Here is a 19,746-nt window from a genome sequence, read left to right on the forward strand (position 1 = left end):
TTTTCGTTCAAGGAACACATCAGAATTTCGAAAGATACCTGGAACTCTTTGTATTAGTTATGTTTTCATCTGTAATGAAATACGTGACAGAAACCACTTGCAAGCAGAAAGGCTTACGTGGACTTCTTCTTACCAGACTTCTCATGGCAGGAAAGGTCAGAAAGAGTGTGACTCTGACCACGGCAGTGGGAGGGAGACAGTTGACCCAGATAGTAAAGCAAGAACCAGAAGAGGGTCTAACTTTCAAAGGCTTATCCCCAGTTACCTACTTTGAACAGCCAGGCCCCAACTAAAGACTACCACACTCCAGATAGTATCACAATCAAAGATATTGATGTTCAAAACATGAGCCTGCTGGAACATTTCTGATTGAAAACATAGCACCCAAGAGTTTGTGTTGGTTTTAACTTGGATCACATGTTCAGAAATAGCACCACTGTGCTGGGAAACTTCAATGGAATTTAATGTGCTTATCACAGGACACTGACTAGTTCTGAAGAAGGGAGTTTACTTCCATGTGTTCTGCAATGTAAGCACATTGCCACTTTGATAGTAGCTTTGTCTTTATCCTATGACCTAGGCAAGGGAATGTATTCTCAGCAGATAAGACCCTCAAAACTTGGACTACCAGCCTTTAGGGCTTTGAGTTATGTAAACACCGTCCCTGGTGGGACCCTGCTTCCCACCAGGAAGCATTCCAAATGAATTATTTTGATACAGTAGTAGAAACTGAAGATACTGAGGCTCATAGTTTAGCGACATCTCATTTTAGAGAATTGAATGGTTACTCTCTTGATTGCATGCTTGTTGAGAACTATTCTTCATCCACAAATTACTATAAAATAAAACAATAAATTGAACCATGATAGGAAATCCTCCATATTTTCCTTAGTTGCTTCATTATGTTATTGTGTAGCATTTATAACAGTGCATACTTTCACTAGATTTTTTATTTTTCAGTATATAAATGCTAATGTAATGATTAAGCACACATCTGTAAACTTGATTGAAATTGTCTGTGGCTTCGCTCAAAATATAGCAGTATAAGCTTATAGTGTTCTAAGTTCTTTAGAAGACTGAGTCATTTGATACTATAACCGTCCTCAAGATCATTGTCCATATCAAGGAAAGAGCATAAGGGGGAAAAGAGAGAGAGAGAGACAGAGAGTGAGAGAGAGAGAGACAGAGAGTGAGAGAGAGAGACAGAGAGAGAGAGACAGAGAGTGAGAGAGAGAGACAGAGAGAGAGAGACAGAGAGTGAGAGAGAGAAAGAGACAGAGAGACAGAGACAGAGAGAGAGAGATGGAGAGACAGAGATGGAGAGAGAGACAGGAAGAAAGAGAGACAGAGAGGGAGAGACAGAGAGAGACCCACACAGAGAGACATAGAGGAAGAGACAGAGAGACAGTGAGCATCCTCCAAGTTGAAGGTTAGAAGAGACAATGAAGATTGCATTCCAGGGAATCTGCCGTCCCTATGCTGCTGTGTGCTGCCTTCTGTGTCTTTCAAACTTACTGAGGTAACAGCAGCACCAGTTCTTTGTAAGAGCTCCTCTACATACATCCACAGCTCAGCTCACAAAGAAACCTTTGTCACTTTTAAACTGTAGGCTAAACCCAGATTTTGCTTTAGATTCTGGGACTGTGTTTACTTAGTTTGTCTAGGCTGATCTTGAGCTTAATCTACATTTTTGGTTGATCTAGGACGTGTAATCTTCTACCTCAGCTTCCCTAGCAGCCGAGGTAACCAAATCCATGATGTTAATCTATCATTAAATAAAAGTATTACACACATATATGCACATGCATAGCACACACCCATGCACCCACACACATGCACACACATACAACAGAGGAAGACAGGTTTGATTAGTATATATGGCAAATACATGCTCAAAAACCGATGGTATCTTTCAAAACAAGACAAAACAGAACAAAACAGTTTTTGACAAAATTTGAATTTCCTATCAAAATTTGGAATTTTGGACACCAAGGTAGACATGACTGAACTTCATTAATTGACTTGATTTCAGTTTTATCTTCATCTGCTTCTTGGTATAATTAAGTAACAAAATTCACTGATTATTAAGTTTTCATGTGTATTTGAAAATCATGCTTGGATTTCTGGAGGGGAGCAGTACATTTCATGTCAGGTAAATGTCTGTATGGAGTGACATTTTCTCCATGAATGTCAGTCAATGTAATATGCCACAACAGCTTTAACATGGAAACTGGTATAAGGATGCATTTTTCCAATTAAGAGATATGAACTAACCAGTACCCCCCAGAGCTGTGTCTCTAGTTGCATATGTAGCAGAGGATGGCCTAGTCGGCTATCCATGGGAGGAGAGGCCCTTGGTCTTATGAAGATCATATGCCCCAGTACAGGGGAATGCCAGGGCCAGGAAGCCAGAGTGGGTGGGTTGGAGAGCAGGGCAGGGGCAGGGGATGGTATAGGGGGCTTTGGGGTTTTTGGGGTTTGAAATGTAAATGAAGAAAATGTCTAACAAAAAAGAGATATCTGATTTACAAGGATGCAACAGAGTCCTTAATCCTCCATACTTCTAATAATATATTTATTTAAATTTAAATGCAAAGAGTGTTTTATTCTGCAGAAGTCCAGCATGCTGAGTTCTCCCATTACCAAGATAGAGAGACCCCAGGTGAGCTAGCAGGCCAGATTTAAATCACATTAGGGAACCCTGCAAATGAGTGGGCTTTGTCTTACTCTTTCTTTCTTTAAGAACATTTCATGTGATTGCCATATCCAGAGATCCATCCCATGATCAGCTTCCAAACGCTGACACCATTGCATACACTAGCAAGATTTTGCTGAAAGGACCCAGATATAGCTGTCTCTTGTGAGACTATGCCAGAGCAAACACAGAAGTGGATGCTCACAGTCAGCTATTGAATGGACCACAGGGCCCCCAATGGAGGAACTAGAGAAAGAACCCAAGGAGCTAAAGGGAACTGCAACCCTATAGGTGGAACAACAATATGAACTAACCAGTACCCCAGAGCTCTTGTCTCTAGCTGCATATGTATCAAAAGATGGCCTAATAGGCCATTACTTGAAAGAGAGATCCATTGGACTTGCAAACTTCTTTATATGCCCCAGTACAGGGGAACGCCAGGGCCAAAAATGGGGAATGGGTGGGTAGGGGAGTGGGGTGGGTGGGTATGGGGGACTTTTGGTATAGCTTTGGAAATGTAAATGAGCTAAATACCTAATAAAAAATGGGGAAAAAAAAGAACATTTCATTACCCAGGAATGGGGGCTGGCTGGAAACTGCTGACCCATTGTCCTTGCTTCAGGCCAGGTGGTGGGACAGTTTCTGAGGAGCTGCCTGAAGTCTGGGTTTTTAGGCCTAATCTCATGAACTGCCAATTTGGCATGTCCTAGAGTCAGCCTGTCTCTTCCCCTTCAGTTTTGGGCCATCTTGAATCCTTGAGATGTTTAATAAATTTGTTCCTTAACAAACCTAACTAAAGCATTGATTATGCAGGGACCACAAGTCAAAGCTAACATCAGTAGGAGCTGTCTTGTATCTTTTTTTTTTTGTCTTGATTACTTTTAGTGCAGATGTTTTCATAAAAGGCTTTACATGCTAACAGAGAATGGACCTGTTGTTGCTATCTTCATGCATGATTTAATTTTGTCTTCATTTTCATCTTGCATGCCTGAATTACATATTATACTCCTCATAAATCTCTTTGGTTTTTGAGCTCTCAGTGACATTTAAAAAATATAAATGTCCTGTGAACAGGACTGCTGACTTTTGAGAAGAGTGTTTCAAGACAAAGAATGTGTTGAAGTTGGAGTAGCTTTTTTTTTTTTTTTTTCTTTCCAGAATGGGATCAGAATGGCTGAGGGCTAGGAGAAATGAGGAGGGTAGGAGGAAGGGAGCATCAGGGACTTGGTCAGATACTTCAGCTTGAAGTAATCTAAAATTAAGAAAATTAAAAGCAAATTAAGTTCCATGTGTGAAAGATGACATGTGATATCTATCTTTACTGCCTGGGTTATTGCAACTGGATTGTCTGGTTTTCTCCAGTTTGGTAACAATGTAGAGCTGCCATTCTCCCTTGTGGATTAATGTAATAACCAAGCATACATACAAAATAAGCGGCAGAATCCAGGCACAATATAGAAAGAATAAATTCCAGTGCTCCACAGTAGAGTGGTGGGTAACTACATTGCACACACACACACACACACACACACATGCACACATATACACACACATACTATATATATATGTAATATATATATGTATATATATTTTCTCATTAAATATTTTCATAAAGACATAGACTACAGCAGATCAAATAGTGAGCCAAAACCGAAAATAAACAAAAACAAAAAACAAAAAAACAAAAACAAAATCAAAACCCAAACAACAAACCATGATAAGGAGGCATGGCTGCTGGTGAGGGCCTTTAATTTCATCACTTCAGAGGCACAGGCAGGCAGAGCTCCGTGATTTCAAGGACAGCCTGATCTGCATGAGGAGGCTAGATGGGGTTAATTCTTCTAATAGGTCACATGGTGAGTGTACACCACAGACATTTTGAAATATCACACTGGAGTCCATTCATGTGTGTAATTACTTCCTTTTCAGTTGTAAGAAAAACTAGTTTTTAAAATATGAAAAGCGACAAGAATCTCAGTGAGTTCAAGTTGAGCTTGGTCTACATAACAAGTTCCAGGCTACACAGAGTTCCCTAGTGAGACCCTCTCTCTCTCAAATAAAGACAGACAAACAAACCCCTCCCCCAACCCCACTCTGCCTTTTTGTATCGCTAGTTGTTACTTGAGAAAGTTTGTTTTCAACTGCTATTTTACCAAACTTTTCTAGGACTGCCTTTTCAGTTCAACAGCTAGATTTGGACAAGCAGGATCACCTACTAGAATTTTTTAAAAAAGATTTATTTATTTTATTTATATGAGTACATTGTAGCTGTCTTTGTGGTTGTTGGGAATTGAACTCAGGACCTTTGGAAGAGCAGTCAGTGCTCTTAACTGCTGAGCCATCTCTCCAGCCCTCCTACTAGAAATTTTATGAAAACGGGGTGCCCTGACGACGGTGTTGAGCCTAGGGTTTGGGTCCAGGTAAATGCAATAGTTACCACCTTGCCCATAGTACTCACTGGTCTCCAGGGAACAGGGGCTCTGGTGATCAGGATGCAGAGTGGCCACTGTCACTTCAGTCTGTTAGTAGGTGTTCAGGTGAAACCCATTTAGCCCATATCACACACTGTCCTGGTCCTTCCCCTTGCCAGGGTAGAGAGTGAATTCCTTACCTCAGAGTTCTGAAGGCCAGATGCTGCTGTGTCTCTTTGTGATGCTCATGAGACCTCATCCTTCAGCACCATTTCAACTGAAATTTCTCCTACTTAACCTTTCTGCTTTTTCTCAACTGATATTAATATTATTTTCACTTTTGAAAATATGATAAAACTGAAAGGAAATAAAACTTAAGACATGTGATTCATGTAATTTATGTCAAATAGCCCAAAGAGTTGTTTGTGAGCATTGAAACCTGGGGCTGAGAACATAGCAGAACAGGCCAGGACATGTCTGGGCAGGCCCGTCTTTACATGTCCTGACTGGCCTAGTGTGTCCCTATCTCCCGCCCTTCTAACAGTCTGTTGATGTTTAAATGGACCAATCATGTGAAACCATGCCAATTCCTCCCCCAGCCCTGCCCCTTTTCTATAAAATCCCCTAGCCTCCAATCCTCGTGGTCGAAACTACTGTCTCCTGAGTGAGATACATTTCAACCCAGAGCTCCGCCATTATGGCTCCACCATGTGGTCGACACCTCTGTCTCCTGTGGGAGATATGTATCAGCCCGGAGCTCCGTCATTAAACTACCTAATGCTTTTACATCAAGATGGTCATCTGTTCATGATTCTTGGGTGCACGCTGAATGAAAATTCAGTGGGGGTTTCTCCACTAGGTTCTTTCAAAACTACATTATAAGAATTAGTGGAAAATTTAAAATAATAAAGCATGAAAATTCTGAGAATAATATTGTGTTGTGTGTTTATACTATAGAGATTGAGGTTAGGGTCTGGAAGATGGTTTAGCTATTAAGCACTTTTGTTCTTGCAGAGGACTGGGAGAACACCTCCAGCACCTACAATTAGGCTCTTAATCACCTATAACTGCACCTTTACAGCATCCAACATCCTCTTCTGGACTCAATGCTCATCCTCACCCAGAGGCATGTGCTCAAATACAGTCTTTTTCCTAACAATTTACATACTTGTTTCTTTTATTTAAACAGGACACCTTTCCACTGAAAGTATAACAATGTAAAAACAGAATTCTAGGCCTTTAGGCCCAGGCTTGGGAATGTGGCCTTTGTAAAGGTATGCTAATCATAAAAGAGATAGCGACATTCCTCTACCCACCCGCTTCCTGGGTTCAAAGAGTGCTCATTCAAAGAAAGTCACCCAGAACCTGCAATGCAAATGTGCTATTGTTAGAGGCTCTTAGAAGCTGTCTTGAGAGTTAACAATTACCAGGTATTCCTTGTGACTCTTGTAACTTTACACTTCCTTGTGACTCTTAACTGGTATCTTTGGTATCTTTCAACAACGCCCTCCCCACTTCCTTGAGTTTCGGTTTCTTCCTTTAAATACCCCCTTACCCAGCTACTCGGGGCGCCACGGTCCTCTACCCCTGCGTGGTGTATGACCATGGGCCCGAGAGCGCTCTTGAATAAAAATCCTCTTGCAATTTGCAGCAAGACCCGTTTCTTGTGGGTGATTTTGGGGTGTCGCCTCTCCTGAGTCAGAACGTGGGGGAGTCCTCACGTTGTGGGTCTTTCACCACAATATTCTTATAAATAATAATAATTATTTTTATTAATAGTAATAGTTATAACAATAAATCACACTTAAAAATCTTTCGATTCTGTCAGTTTCAAGCAAGGATAAAACCATCTTTTGTCTTTCAAAAGTCCCATTGGCTACCTTCCTCTAAAAACGGTCTTCCCTACATCTCATGTCATATATACATTGTATAAATATGTATTCACATATTTTTAAAACTTGAATTCCATATATGCAATGAATGTAAGGCATTTATACTAGTGTGAACTTTCCAGGTGAATAAGGTCATGATTATTGACTTGTACCCCTCTCAGGTCTCACTATTAACATTTGAAACACTGGATATGTACTCTGATTTTTGTTTCATTTACATTGTTATGTTGAGATGGGGGTCTCATGAATCCCAGGCAGGATTCAATACACTATGTAGTTGAGGATGAACTTAAATTCCTGCTCTTCCCGTCCCTACCCTTCAAGCACTGGAATTACCTACCTCTGTGTGTTATCACATCTAGTTTATCTGATGCTGGAGATTGAACCCATTTCTTTATTAATGCTACGCTGTACCAACTGAGCTGTGTCTCAAGCTATCTTTAAAGGAAAATAACTAAAATGTAGAACCTATACTGAAACAGCTTGCTCTAAGAGTTTTATAGAATAGGGAACAAAACACCCATGGAAGGAGTTACAGAGGCAAAGTTTGGAGCTAAGATGAAAGACTGGACCATCCAGAGACTGCCCCACTCGGGGATCCATCCCATAATCAGCCACCAAATGCAGACACTATAGCCTATGCCAGCAAAATTTTGTTGAAAGGACCCTGATATAGCTGTCTCTTGTGAGGCTATGCCAGTGTCTGGCAAATACAGAAGTGGATGCTCACAGTCATCTATTGGATGGAATACAGGACCCACAATGGAGGAGCTAGAGAAAGTACCCAAGCAGCTGAAGGGGTCTGAACCCTCTAGGAGGAACAGCAATATGAACTAACCAGTACCCAGAGCTCATGTCTCTAGCTGCATATGTAGCAGAAGATGGCCTAGTCGGCCATCACTGGGAAGAGAGGCCCCTTGGTCTTGCAAACTTTATATGCCCCAGTATAGGGGAACATCAGGGCTAAGAAGTGGGAGTGGGTGGGTAGGGGAGCAGGGCTGGGGGAGGATATAGGGAACTTTTGATATAGCATTTGAAATGTAATTTAAAAATATCTAATTAAAAAATAGAAAGTGAATATTTTAAAATAAAAATATACCCTATAAATATATATAATCTTCTCAAGTAATTAAAGCAATAAGGGCTTGAATAAATTACTCATTTGCTACATTACATACCAGAAAGTGAGTTAGAACACTCTATCAAGCCAGGCCTTTGGACAGACCACAACTTTGGGTGCCTTCCACCTTGGAAAAAAAGTCAGAATAGTCTGGTAACAGAATGAAAAAGATTAGTGACTTGTGATATTTTTAGGATATATTTATGTTATCTTTGTTCTGCTTTTTTTGGCTTTAAAGTATAGAATATAATCTTCAAGTAGGGTTTTGAGTGAGTTCCTGAGGAAATCCACAAATGAAAAACAGGTCAGACCTTGGCTGAGTGGTTCCAGATCTGAAGAACATGAGAAAGAGTTTCCTCAACATGACAAGCTAAAGAAGACATTCACCCTATCAGTTGTCTCAACGTGTATATGAAGCGCTGCTCACAGTACAGAAATGAATGCATCCTTAGGACAAAGAGCAAGCTAACCCAAGTGAATCAAATAAGTAATCCAAGAGGGGTGGCCAAAAAAAAAAAAAAAAAAAAAAAAAGACTCAGTTCCTTTGCGTGTGCTCATTTGCATTTTCCTGAGATTCTTTGCTCTGTTTGTGATTTATGAGGTCTTTACAGGAGCACAAGACTTGGCTGAGCAGATCACAGTTCACCGCCACCACACATGCAGAAGTTCAGAAGTTTGCAGCAGAAACCCTCTCACACCGAACTGCCTCATTTGTAGCAAGCTCGATTCTTAGGGGTTTAATCCAGTAAAGTACTTCTCTCTCTGTCTCTCTCTCTTCCCCCAACCCCGATTCCAGAGTGGAAGGGTCTGTTTTGTCCACCTGCACTTCGTTAGAGAGAAGCTTGCTCAGAGGCAACACCACAAGAGCCCACAGTGACATAACTTCATCCAGAGGCTGGCGTGATTGGGCTGGTCCCCCCCCCCCACCCCCCACGCTCCTCAGCTCTTGTATCACTGAGACTCTGGCAGCCAGTCCCACCCTGACAGAGTTCACAGCATATGTTAGTGGATTCTTGTTCACAGTGTGCCTGTTTAAGAAATTAACGGAAACAGTGTCAAGAGAGTAAGGTAAGTGCTTTTTTTTTTTTTTTTTTTCTTACTATACCCCAGGGGATGCTGAGTCTTGGGGACAGTGTTTAATTTTAACAGGAACAGGAAAAAAAAAGATCTAGAGGAATTTTGCCAATTTGCTATTCAATGACAGTTTTGAACATTTATTTTCACATTTTACCTATTATACTTTCCATCACTATTGGATTAATTTCACTCTGTATGCCAGACTGATTGGCAAGGGAAATTTAAAACGTTCCAAGGTTGCAATGAAAAAAAAAAAAAAAGTTAGACACTCAAAAACGTACAGAAATTAAAATGTTATCTATGCTAATTAGCTACATATTGTTATAATGTTGAAATCTAGTATTGAGACAGAAAAAGGCCACTACCACCAGCAGCAGTCAAGGGGTTTTGCAATAAAATATGTTGTTACAGGTCGCAATAAACATTCTGGGTTATAAAATGTTAGCAGGAGGACTCAGTTACTTGTGTGGATCACTTCTCCGTGTTTTGCTCATTTTAAAGATCTGTGGTTTTGGATATACACCTTAAGGTACATGTTTTTAAAAGTTTCTGGGAAACAATTTACATTTTTGCAGAAAAGCATTTCTTTCATGACCAGAGGTATTTAAAAAAGTAGGGGCCGAATGTATGACTTACCCTCACAGAGGAGGCATTGTATGTTCACAAGGTTGCTTTGATTTCAGACTGTTAAGTTTTACTTTGCCAAAACTGTGGAATAAATTTTTGTTAGTATGCATATTCCATTTAAAAAGTCAAAACTTAAATGAATCAACAGATTCATTTATGTGATTATGTACTGTTACTGTGTTCCTAGTGCTAGGCAGGGCAAATCCTAACTATTCAATTAAAAATTCCCATCAGAATCATGGGCAAGGGCATAATTTATTAGCATTGTGACTGTATCTGAGGTTAGAATTTCAAGTGTATCTTTCATAAAATCTTTTTCAATGTTTCTTTTCCTGAAGTCTGTCATGATTCTAAGCTAAAGCAAAGCATATATATTTAAAATGCATGGTCTCCCAACTTCTACTTCCTCCAAATTACCTGATGCAAATGCTTGTCTCATATTATTTGCATGAAATATCATGCAATGCAGGGTGTAATTGAATGTGGATTCTCTTCATGTTGTTTCACTCACAGGAACATGGGCTTTCTTACAATGCATTCTGTGATTCCCAACTCTTAAGTTCTAGCCTTCTTTTATGCAAATGGCTAGCTTTTCTCTGAATTTCGAATCATTGTTGAATCTCATCTTAGAAATATGTTATGTGAAAATAACTACCAGGAAATTTTTTGAACTTACACTCTCAGCACACATTTCATGAAGCCAACATCACTATTATTTTATTTTTGTTTTGTCTTTTATTCCCTGCCTTCTCCTGCCTCCACTTTCTGAAGGCACTAAAATCTGCATTAGCAAATCATGTTACCTTACAGTTGGCACAAAGAAGATGAACTCATGATTTAAAATGGAGAAGGACTTAGCTTTTAAAGTTGGAGAGAAGGTTATTTTCGTATAATTGGTATCCTTTTTGGTTTGGATATAAAAGCCAACACTGTCTGACGTTTCCCTGTTGGGTAAATATTTGTTCTTCTAAAATTAATTTACTAAATACTAGCTTCAGATACAGCTTCCAATGGATTTTAAAGCAGGGGATGTTAAGCTGCAAATAATGTAAACATCCATCTAAGAATTCAACCCCCTTTCCCCAGAATCCACAACAATAACAAGGCCCCTTGAAAGGAATGCGCTTATTGCCTCTTCTACCTCACAAGCAGCAAGAGCAGTTTGCCTCAGGGCAAAACCACAGATTGCCCCTGCACCCACTTAGGATCTCTCTAATGAGACATTTTAATGATGTTGATGGCAGAATATACGGAGGAATTTCCTGTTGTCTTCTAAGTGTCCTTTCTTCTGGATTAGGGGATATTCTTAAATAGGGTTTCTCACATTGTGTGAGATGGTGCCACCAGGAAATACCCTGACTGATATATCGATTAAGGAAGTATCAGAAGACAGGGCCTAAAAATTTGGAAGCCAGACCACAAGGGGGCGCATGCGTACACACCTGAAACCTGTTTCCACCCAAAGGTGTGAACAACACGCCCCCCCCCCCCCCCACACACACACACCCTCCCCTTCCCGGCAGCCTTCTCCTTATACTTAAATAGAAAGTTTCAAAGGGCAGTGAAGACACTATTTTGGAGGCACTGAAAATGAAATGAAAAAAAAAAAACGCACTTTGTTAATGAATTTAATGAAAATTGAACTTTTTTTCCCCTTGAAATTATATTATGCTGTAATGATTCGTTTTTCCACTTTATGTAGGTCACAGAGGACTTGCTGAAAATGAATGTATGTGCGTTCTCTCTTGCCTTGGCATTAGTCGGTAGTGTCAGTGGCCAATACTACGATTATGACATCCCTCTCTTCATGTATGGGCAAATATCACCCAACTGTGCACCAGAATGTAACTGCCCCCACAGCTACCCAACTGCCATGTACTGTGATGACCTCAAGTTGAAGAGTGTGCCAATGGTTCCTCCTGGCATCAAGTACCTTTACCTGAGGAATAACCAAATCGACCATATTGATGAGAAGGCCTTTGAGAACGTCACAGACCTGCAGTGGCTCATTCTTGACCACAACCTTCTAGAAAACTCCAAGATCAAAGGAAAGGTTTTCTCTAAGCTGAAACAACTGAAGAAACTGCATATAAACTACAACAACCTGACCGAGTCCGTCGGTCCACTTCCAAAGTCCCTGCAAGACCTACAGCTGACCAATAATAAAATCAGCAAGCTCGGCTCCTTCGACGGGCTGGTCAACTTGACCTTCATTTATCTTCAACACAACCAGCTCAAAGAGGATGCTGTCTCGGCTTCTCTGAAAGGTCTCAAATCACTAGAGTACCTGGATTTGAGCTTCAATCAGATGAGCAAGCTGCCTGCTGGTCTACCTACATCTCTTCTAACTCTCTACCTAGACAATAATAAGATCAGCAACATTCCGGATGAGTACTTCAAGCGCTTCACTGGGCTGCAATACCTGCGTTTATCTCACAATGAACTGGCTGATAGTGGGGTACCTGGAAACTCGTTTAATATATCATCCTTGCTCGAGCTTGATCTCTCCTATAATAAGCTTAAGAGTATACCAACAGTTAATGAAAATCTTGAAAATTATTACCTGGAGGTCAATGAACTTGAAAGTAAGTATAAAGATGCCCCCCCCCCCGTGTTAGAATTATTTAAAGTATACATTAAACTTTACTTATATACTTAAAGTTTGTATCAAACACTTTGAGAGTTAAAATACTTAGGTTTCACAATGTAATAAGAACGAATTAAAAGAACAACAAAATCCAAACATGGAATTCTATCTCAGTCATACACGGAATTGTTCCTAGCCTTTCCTTAGAGTGTCGAGACCAAGAGCTACTAAAGCCATAAAATTGTTCATTTAATCTATTAGTATTATTTGAGGCTAACTGACAGTGATGTCTCTCTTAATATTTTTCAGTTATTGCTTAGTTTGTTCCTTGCGTAGAATTGTGTGCTGCCTTTTACTAAGTGGCATGATCCAGTAGAGGAAAGGAAGAAAACCTTCAGAAGGCATGCGTGCAGTAAGAACAGGCTACCAAGCATCCTACCACTTGCCTGACTCAGAGCAAACACATATGGCCCTATCTTCCCTAACATCTGGAGGTTCACTATATGACCCTATTAACATGGCCAGCACCACCACTCTTTTTCTGACACAGTGTATGTGGTCCTCAAACAAATTCATGAGGAAAGGTGTTGAAAAAGGTTTTAAGTATCTATTTATTTAAAAGATATCCTTATAGAGCCCTTAGCTTTTGTACAGCCCTTCACTTCACCCACGTCACACATGGTTCTTTTCATGTGCTGATGTATTTTATTTTGATTTATCTCCATGATGGATCTGGACTTGATCTGCTCTTTGAAGGCTTCCATCCTCTTCAGCTTCAGTTCAGAAGATATGAAAACAGGCAGGAAATGACACCATTCAATCACAACCTTACCATTTAATAGAGTTTAGCACAGAAATGTGTCAGTTCACCAATGTGTGAAAATTTCAGGTGGAAAACATAATTTTACATATAAAGCAGTCATTGTCTATTCAAATTGAACTTGTTTATCTAATGAAAAGTTCACCTCCCTTGCCAAGATAAAAATATTGCTATCAGAAAAAAATGAAGTAGGACATTGTGACAACATTGAAATGTTTCTTTAATTTCATGTATCTCCTAGGTTACACATTTTCATGAAGGAGAATGTGATTGCCTATATAAACACCATTTTTTCAATTTCATTTTGAAATGGATTTTTAAATCCATGAAAGCAAGGTTTGGGACAGTTTGACTGTTACAAGTCACAGAGTTCAGACTAGCACAATTCTACTGGCACAACTGTTTATAGTGTAAAGTTTAATATGTGATAGTTCATATTCTTTAATTTTTCTAAGTAATGATTTCATTTATTATTTGCAATTATCTCAGCCTAAATCAGGTTCTCAACATTGAACATTACATGTAAAAATGAACTTAAGGTCATGTAAAGGCGCAACATTTTGTACCTATGGAAAACTGGTTCTCAAACTCTTTTGGATCCCAAACTCTACTGATGTTCAAGTCCTGTATATAGATGCTATAATAGTTCCATATGTCCGTATGTATGTCATCTCCTGTACACGAAATCTTCTATAGACAAATTATGCTGTTCAGCAAAATTGAGATGATGCTATCTACAAAGTTATATGCTATTATGTTCAGGGACAAAAGCAATAAAAATGTTTACAGTACTTATATATGCAAATTTAAAAACTATTTTTAACCCGTGGCTCATCACATCTGCAAATGAAGAACCATCGCCCCCTCCCCCCCGAAAATTACAGGGCTTCAATATACAACCCCAGACAGTCATTCCTATTCCAGATCTATGACTAAGAATTAATTTAAGTCAATCTTAATCTTCTTCAGATGAAGTGAATTAAGTATGGGAAAAAGGTTAAAAAGATATCAATTATGGAGGACATTCAGTGTGTTGATATAGTGTAATGTGCTTTGAACAACTGAATAATTTTTGTAACTCACTGAAAGCAATACATTACATCAGACAGAGGGGGCAGTTGAGAGCTCCAAATGCCCAAGCTAAGCACCAGAGATAGCCTGCAACCTAAAGTCCTCTTCCTTCTTTACATCATACCTTCTCAGAGACGAGTATTATAGGAAGACCAAGAAGTTACATTGAAAATGCTGTTCAAATACGCATAAGAGACTAGAGAGCAAAGTGCTTGAGTTTTATTTGTTATTGCTTACTAGGGTTTGAGAATAAAACAAAATAACAATCTGAGGACAAGACAAGCATAAGGTCAAACTTACCTGTGTGAACATAGATAGTTCTAGTAATAATCTTGGTTTCTATTTAAAGACTAGATGAGTTCTTGCTTGTGGCATCGTCTCAACCATCAAAGTAATACTGGCTACACATTGCATGATTTAGTTTGTGCCTTGTTTGAATCTCTGCCATATTGTGTGGTTGATGGAAAATTCTTTAGTGATTGATTAACCAAGTCTATCATTTTCAGTGGGGGGGGGGGGTACAAGGGTGAGTTTTTCACTGATGAGAACATTCAAACAATTCATATTTTTTTCAGGTCAGACTAAACATTTCATATTAGTTGAGTGCTGTTCTAAACCTTATTATCAAAATTAAATAAATTCTTTTTTTGATACATTTTATTTAATTCACCCTAGTGTTTACTAAATACTGTGATGCCACTTTAGTAGCCTGAAATATAAGCTCAGTGGTTTTTATTTTAAAAATACAAAAAAAAAAAAAAAACACACAGTAAAGATGACTTTCTACATGTGACAGACTATCTGCTAAAAAAATCATTCACGGGTTATTTTTCAAAATGGTAATTTCAATATAGCACAAGGAAAGTTGACTGGACTTTTCTATTCTTCTATTTGCAGAGTTTGATGTGAAGAGCTTCTGTAAGATCCTGGGACCACTGTCTTACTCCAAGATCAAGCATCTGCGCTTGGATGGCAATCCTCTCACTCAGAGCAGTCTGCCTCCTGACATGTATGAGTGTCTACGTGTAGCAAATGAAATCACCGTTAACTAACATCCTCTCATTCCAATACATTGAAGTATGTTCTGGAGCAGAACTTCATGGTTGGGAATGTGGGGGATGTTTTAAAGTTTTCACAATATCCTTCTCGTTGCTGGTGGTATTACTTCATGGATTTTAATTAATGAAGGAAATGTTTTATGAACATTTACCACATTTAAATAAAAGATGAAAAGCAGGCCTTTTTCATCCTGAGAACAGAAATACAAAACCCGTTAAACTTAAGTCTTTATTTGTAAATTTAATGTTTTCTACAGCTCTATGTTCAGATGGTATGAAAGCCTTTTTACTGATTGCATGGAAATCAGCCAAGTTTTTTATGGTTCCCAGATTTTACATTAATGATTTCAAAAACATGAAACAAATATACATGGATGTTTGTTATCCTAATCCAAATTATCTTGACATGTCAAGTCTGTTTTGCAGACATTTATACTCTGCATTTTGAAGCCAGTAATTTGCAAGATACCAAAGAAAATTAATGAAGTTGCATCCACTTACAGAAATGTAGTTCGCAGTAAGCATTTGCACGGTTACTTAGTGAAACTTTTCTTGAGTCATTTTCCTCTGTCATGTGTATGTTCCTTTTTGATTGTTTGCATGTTATGATTAATAGTTGATAGCAAAATAAAACAATGAAGCTGGCATCTTGGTGTTCATTTTTGTGAGAACTGTATGTCTCATAAAACACATAAAAGAGAGCAATCATATTCCAAGAGGGGGCCAGCTTGCCATATCTTACTTGTGTGGTCATAGAGCTTCCCACAGTTTGTCTAGTTCTAGCATCCACCTACAATGGGTTACTAAACACATTTCATAAGTTCAGTTAGATCTCACACCTTCCTGGATATTATTGGTACACCATTCCTGGTTGTTTTTACTCAATTCTGTATAGTGAGACCCCATTCCAGAAAGAACTGTGGAGAATCTCAGCTGTCCCTGCTGAATGCTGTATTCTTTTTTTTTTTTTGGGGGGGGGGGTTGAGACAGGGTTTCTCTGTGTAGCCTTGGCTGTCCTGGAACTCACTCTGTAGACCAGGCTGGCCTCGAACTCAGAAATCTGCCTGCCTCTGCCTCCCAAGTGCTGGGATTAAAGACATGCTACACCACCACTGCCCAGCTCCCTGCTGAATTCTTAAATGAAAACGGTGAGGTATTCTAAGACACATATGATCATAAATATTATGAGAAATATTTTAAAATAGAAGTCATTATGTCCTTAATCCAACATGTTTGGATTACAGATACTGATTTTATGTTTCACTAATATCAGTAGTAATTTCATTGCTCCATATTATAGGATTCCACAATTTTTCACAATAGGAAATAGTAGGAAATGTCACTACTGCTTGTATCCAGGAAAAATTAAAACTTTGCTGTTGCTTTCTCTCTTTACCTTTGGTAGATTATGAGAATTTATTTTTATACTTAGGTATTTTTATTCTTAGAGAATTCTGCACAACGTATCTTGACCATATTCACTCTCATAACTCCATGTCCTCCCAGAAGATGACCAATACACAGACACACACACAGACACACACACAGAGAGACGCACACACACACACACACCCCTACTTCAAATCATTTGCTTTTGACTGTTTTATTTATAAATAGATTATTTTCATATTTTTTATATTCTGATCACACCCCCTCCCCCAATATGCTCTCAGATTATTCCCACCCATACATGCTTTCTTTATCTCCGTCTTTAGAAAAGTATTAGAAAAATTTAAAAGTGACATCACAAGACAAAAGGAAGAGTGTCAGGCAGTGGTGGTGCACGCCTTTAATCCCAGCACTTGGGAGGCAGAGGCAGGAGGATTTCCGAGTTCGAGGCCAGCCTGGTCTACAGAGTGAGTTCCAGGACAGCCAGGGCTACACAGAAAAACCCTGTCTCAAAAAACAAATCAAAAACAACACAAAAGGAAGAGTATGTATAGGCACACACACACATACACACACAGACACACACACATATGTGTATACACACACACACACACACATATATATATATATGTACATATATTCTTATATATATATATATATATATATACACACACACACACATATATATAATGAAAAGAAAGTAAAAGCACAAGAAGCACATATGCAAGCACACATCCATACACAGGAAGCCCATAAATTACAGAATCAGAAACAATAATCTGTAAGCAAAAGATCAGTAAGGTTAAAAAAAGCCTAGATAAAACATTGTGAGACAAAACAAACAAAAGCAAAACAAGACAGTATAAAACAATAACAACAAAGTCCTCCAAAAATACTGTTAAATTTTGTTTTTTGGTGGCCATTTCCTGCTAGGTATTGAGCCTGCCCTTACGTGCGGTTTGTTGACCCGGTGAGAATCCATTTGGAAAAAAATAATTATTTTCCTTTGTGAATGATCACCAATTGGAGGTAGTTTCTTGGTTAGGGATGAGAGCTTGTGTCCTCTTCCCCATCTCTGTGTAAAATTTGTTTCTTAGCAAGTGTAGGTAGCCAAAACTACACTCATCTAAGTACCCACTGTGTGAGCCTAAACCCGAAGGAAGCATGTTTCTAAAGACTCCTGATTCCATGGAACCAGTGTAAATGACGTACTTCATGTGTTAGTGTCCTGTAACTCACAACCTGTCTAATGAATCTGGACCACTCAGACTGGAGTGAGAAGAATATGGCATCAGATGACTATGTACCCATTAGTCTCATGTCTTTTCTCTGTAGAGTCAACTTACTTAAAAAATGGGATTATTCCACTCCTTTCTTGGTATAAACAGTCCTCTTCATTTTGTGGGCCAATTTTATGTAGGTTGTCAGTACGAAAAAGCCTTCTCTTCATTTTGTGGGCCAATTTTATGTAGGTTGTCAGTGCGAAAAGGTCTTCTCTCTCTTCTTCTCTTCTCTTCTCTTCTCTTCTCTTCTCTTCTCTTCTCTTCTCTTCTCTTCTCTTCTCTTCTCTTCTCTTCTCTTCTCTTCTCTTCTCCTCTTCTCTTCCTCTCCTCCCCTCCCCTCCCCTCCTCTTCCTCTTCCTCTTCCTCTTCCTCTTCCTCTTCCTCTTCCTCTTCCTCTTCCTCTCCTCTCCTCTCCTCTCCTCTCCTCTCCTCTCCTCTCCCCTCCCCTCCCCTCCCTTCCCTTCCCTTTTCCCTTCCCTTTTCCCTTCCCTTTTCCCTTCCCTTTTCCCTTCCCTTCCCTTCCCTTCCCTTCCCTTCCCTTCCCTTCCCTTCCCTTCCCTTCCCTTCTTCCCTTCCCTTCCCTTCCCTTCCCTTCCCTTCCCTTCCCTTCCCTTCCCTTCCCTTCCCTTCCCTTCCCTTCCCTTCTTCCCTCCCCTCCCCTCCCCTCCCCTCCCCTCCCCTCTCCTCTTCTTTTCTCTTCTTTTCCTTTCTTTTCTCTTTAATTAGGTATTTTCTTCATTAGGTGTTCTTTTCTTATGGCCCCAGGTAGGATAATGTTTTTTAAAAAAATGTTTAATGTCTACCAGTATAAAGGCCCCAGATACAGAAACTCAGCAAGGTTCATAGCATAGGATTTAGCATCTTAAAACAGCATCTGTGTGATTCTTATTTCTCACCACAGTGACGTAGTGTGGTCCCATGGTCAAGCTAGTGAAGTCTCAAATCATAAAAAGATAGACCATATTTTTTTTTCATAGAGAAAAGTGGCTGAAAGAAGCCTGATGTTCACAGCCTACACAAATGAGAATATAAACCATTTGCATATTTATACACAGTGCACTTCTTAATTTTGGAATTAGAAACTGCCACTGAGGTAAGATGCTTAGTCACTTCGAGGTAATTTTTCTCCTTTGGAACTACCCAGTTTGGGTTCCAGCAAAAAAGATGCTTTCAAGTTCAATTTGACTGCATTTTTAAGAAGATACCAAGGGAAATTTATCAAATGAGAGATGAATTTGTGGTAACAGAGTATCTTAGCTGACTCAAACAATGACTTTTATTTCATCTTTTTTGGAATAAATTTTCCCACAAATGGAGCAAATTTCTGCCCTTAGGTTGCATTTACTTAAACTCTTAACTGTGGTCTTTAATTAAATGAAAAGCAGAAAAATTTGAAAAATCCCTCTGTTCTCAAGATGTCCATTTGAAAAGTAGGCCTTTATAACACAGAAGACTGTAATGTTCTCTGTTCTCGAGGTTTGTGAACATCCCTGATGCTCTATTAAGTATAAGAAAATACATGAGTAAGAAACCACTAAATAAGCCAGAGGAAAAGCTGATTTCTTAGTTAAAAGTTCATGTGCTGGTAATAGCTAGGTTTTCAGAAATACTGGAGCCTTTAAACGATTGGGTTTACAAAGAACTGAATTTCTTTGCTTTTGGTCTTTTAAGTTTGGGGTTCAGTATTTCCAAAGCTATGATTTTTGTCATAATGAT

General features: G+C 39.2%; 1 protein-coding gene across 1 annotated transcript; it reads left to right on the forward strand.

Moving 5' to 3' along the window:
• The first annotated feature begins 8,801 nt into the window (after window positions 1-8,801).
• Lum (lumican) lies at window positions 8,802-16,004 on the forward strand. The gene is made up of 3 exons (NM_008524.2): window positions 8,802-9,186; window positions 11,525-12,407; window positions 15,198-16,004. The coding sequence occupies exons 2-3, from the start codon at window positions 11,546-11,548 to the stop codon at window positions 15,350-15,352; spliced, it is 1,017 nt and encodes a 338-aa protein (NP_032550.2). The 5' UTR covers window positions 8,802-9,186; window positions 11,525-11,545; the 3' UTR covers window positions 15,353-16,004.
• The last annotated feature ends 3,742 nt before the right edge of the window (window positions 16,005-19,746 follow it).

Source organism: Mus musculus, chromosome 10 (genome assembly GCF_000001635.26).
Source record: "Mus musculus strain C57BL/6J chromosome 10, GRCm38.p6 C57BL/6J".
Taxonomy (NCBI): domain Eukaryota; kingdom Metazoa; phylum Chordata; class Mammalia; order Rodentia; family Muridae; genus Mus; species Mus musculus.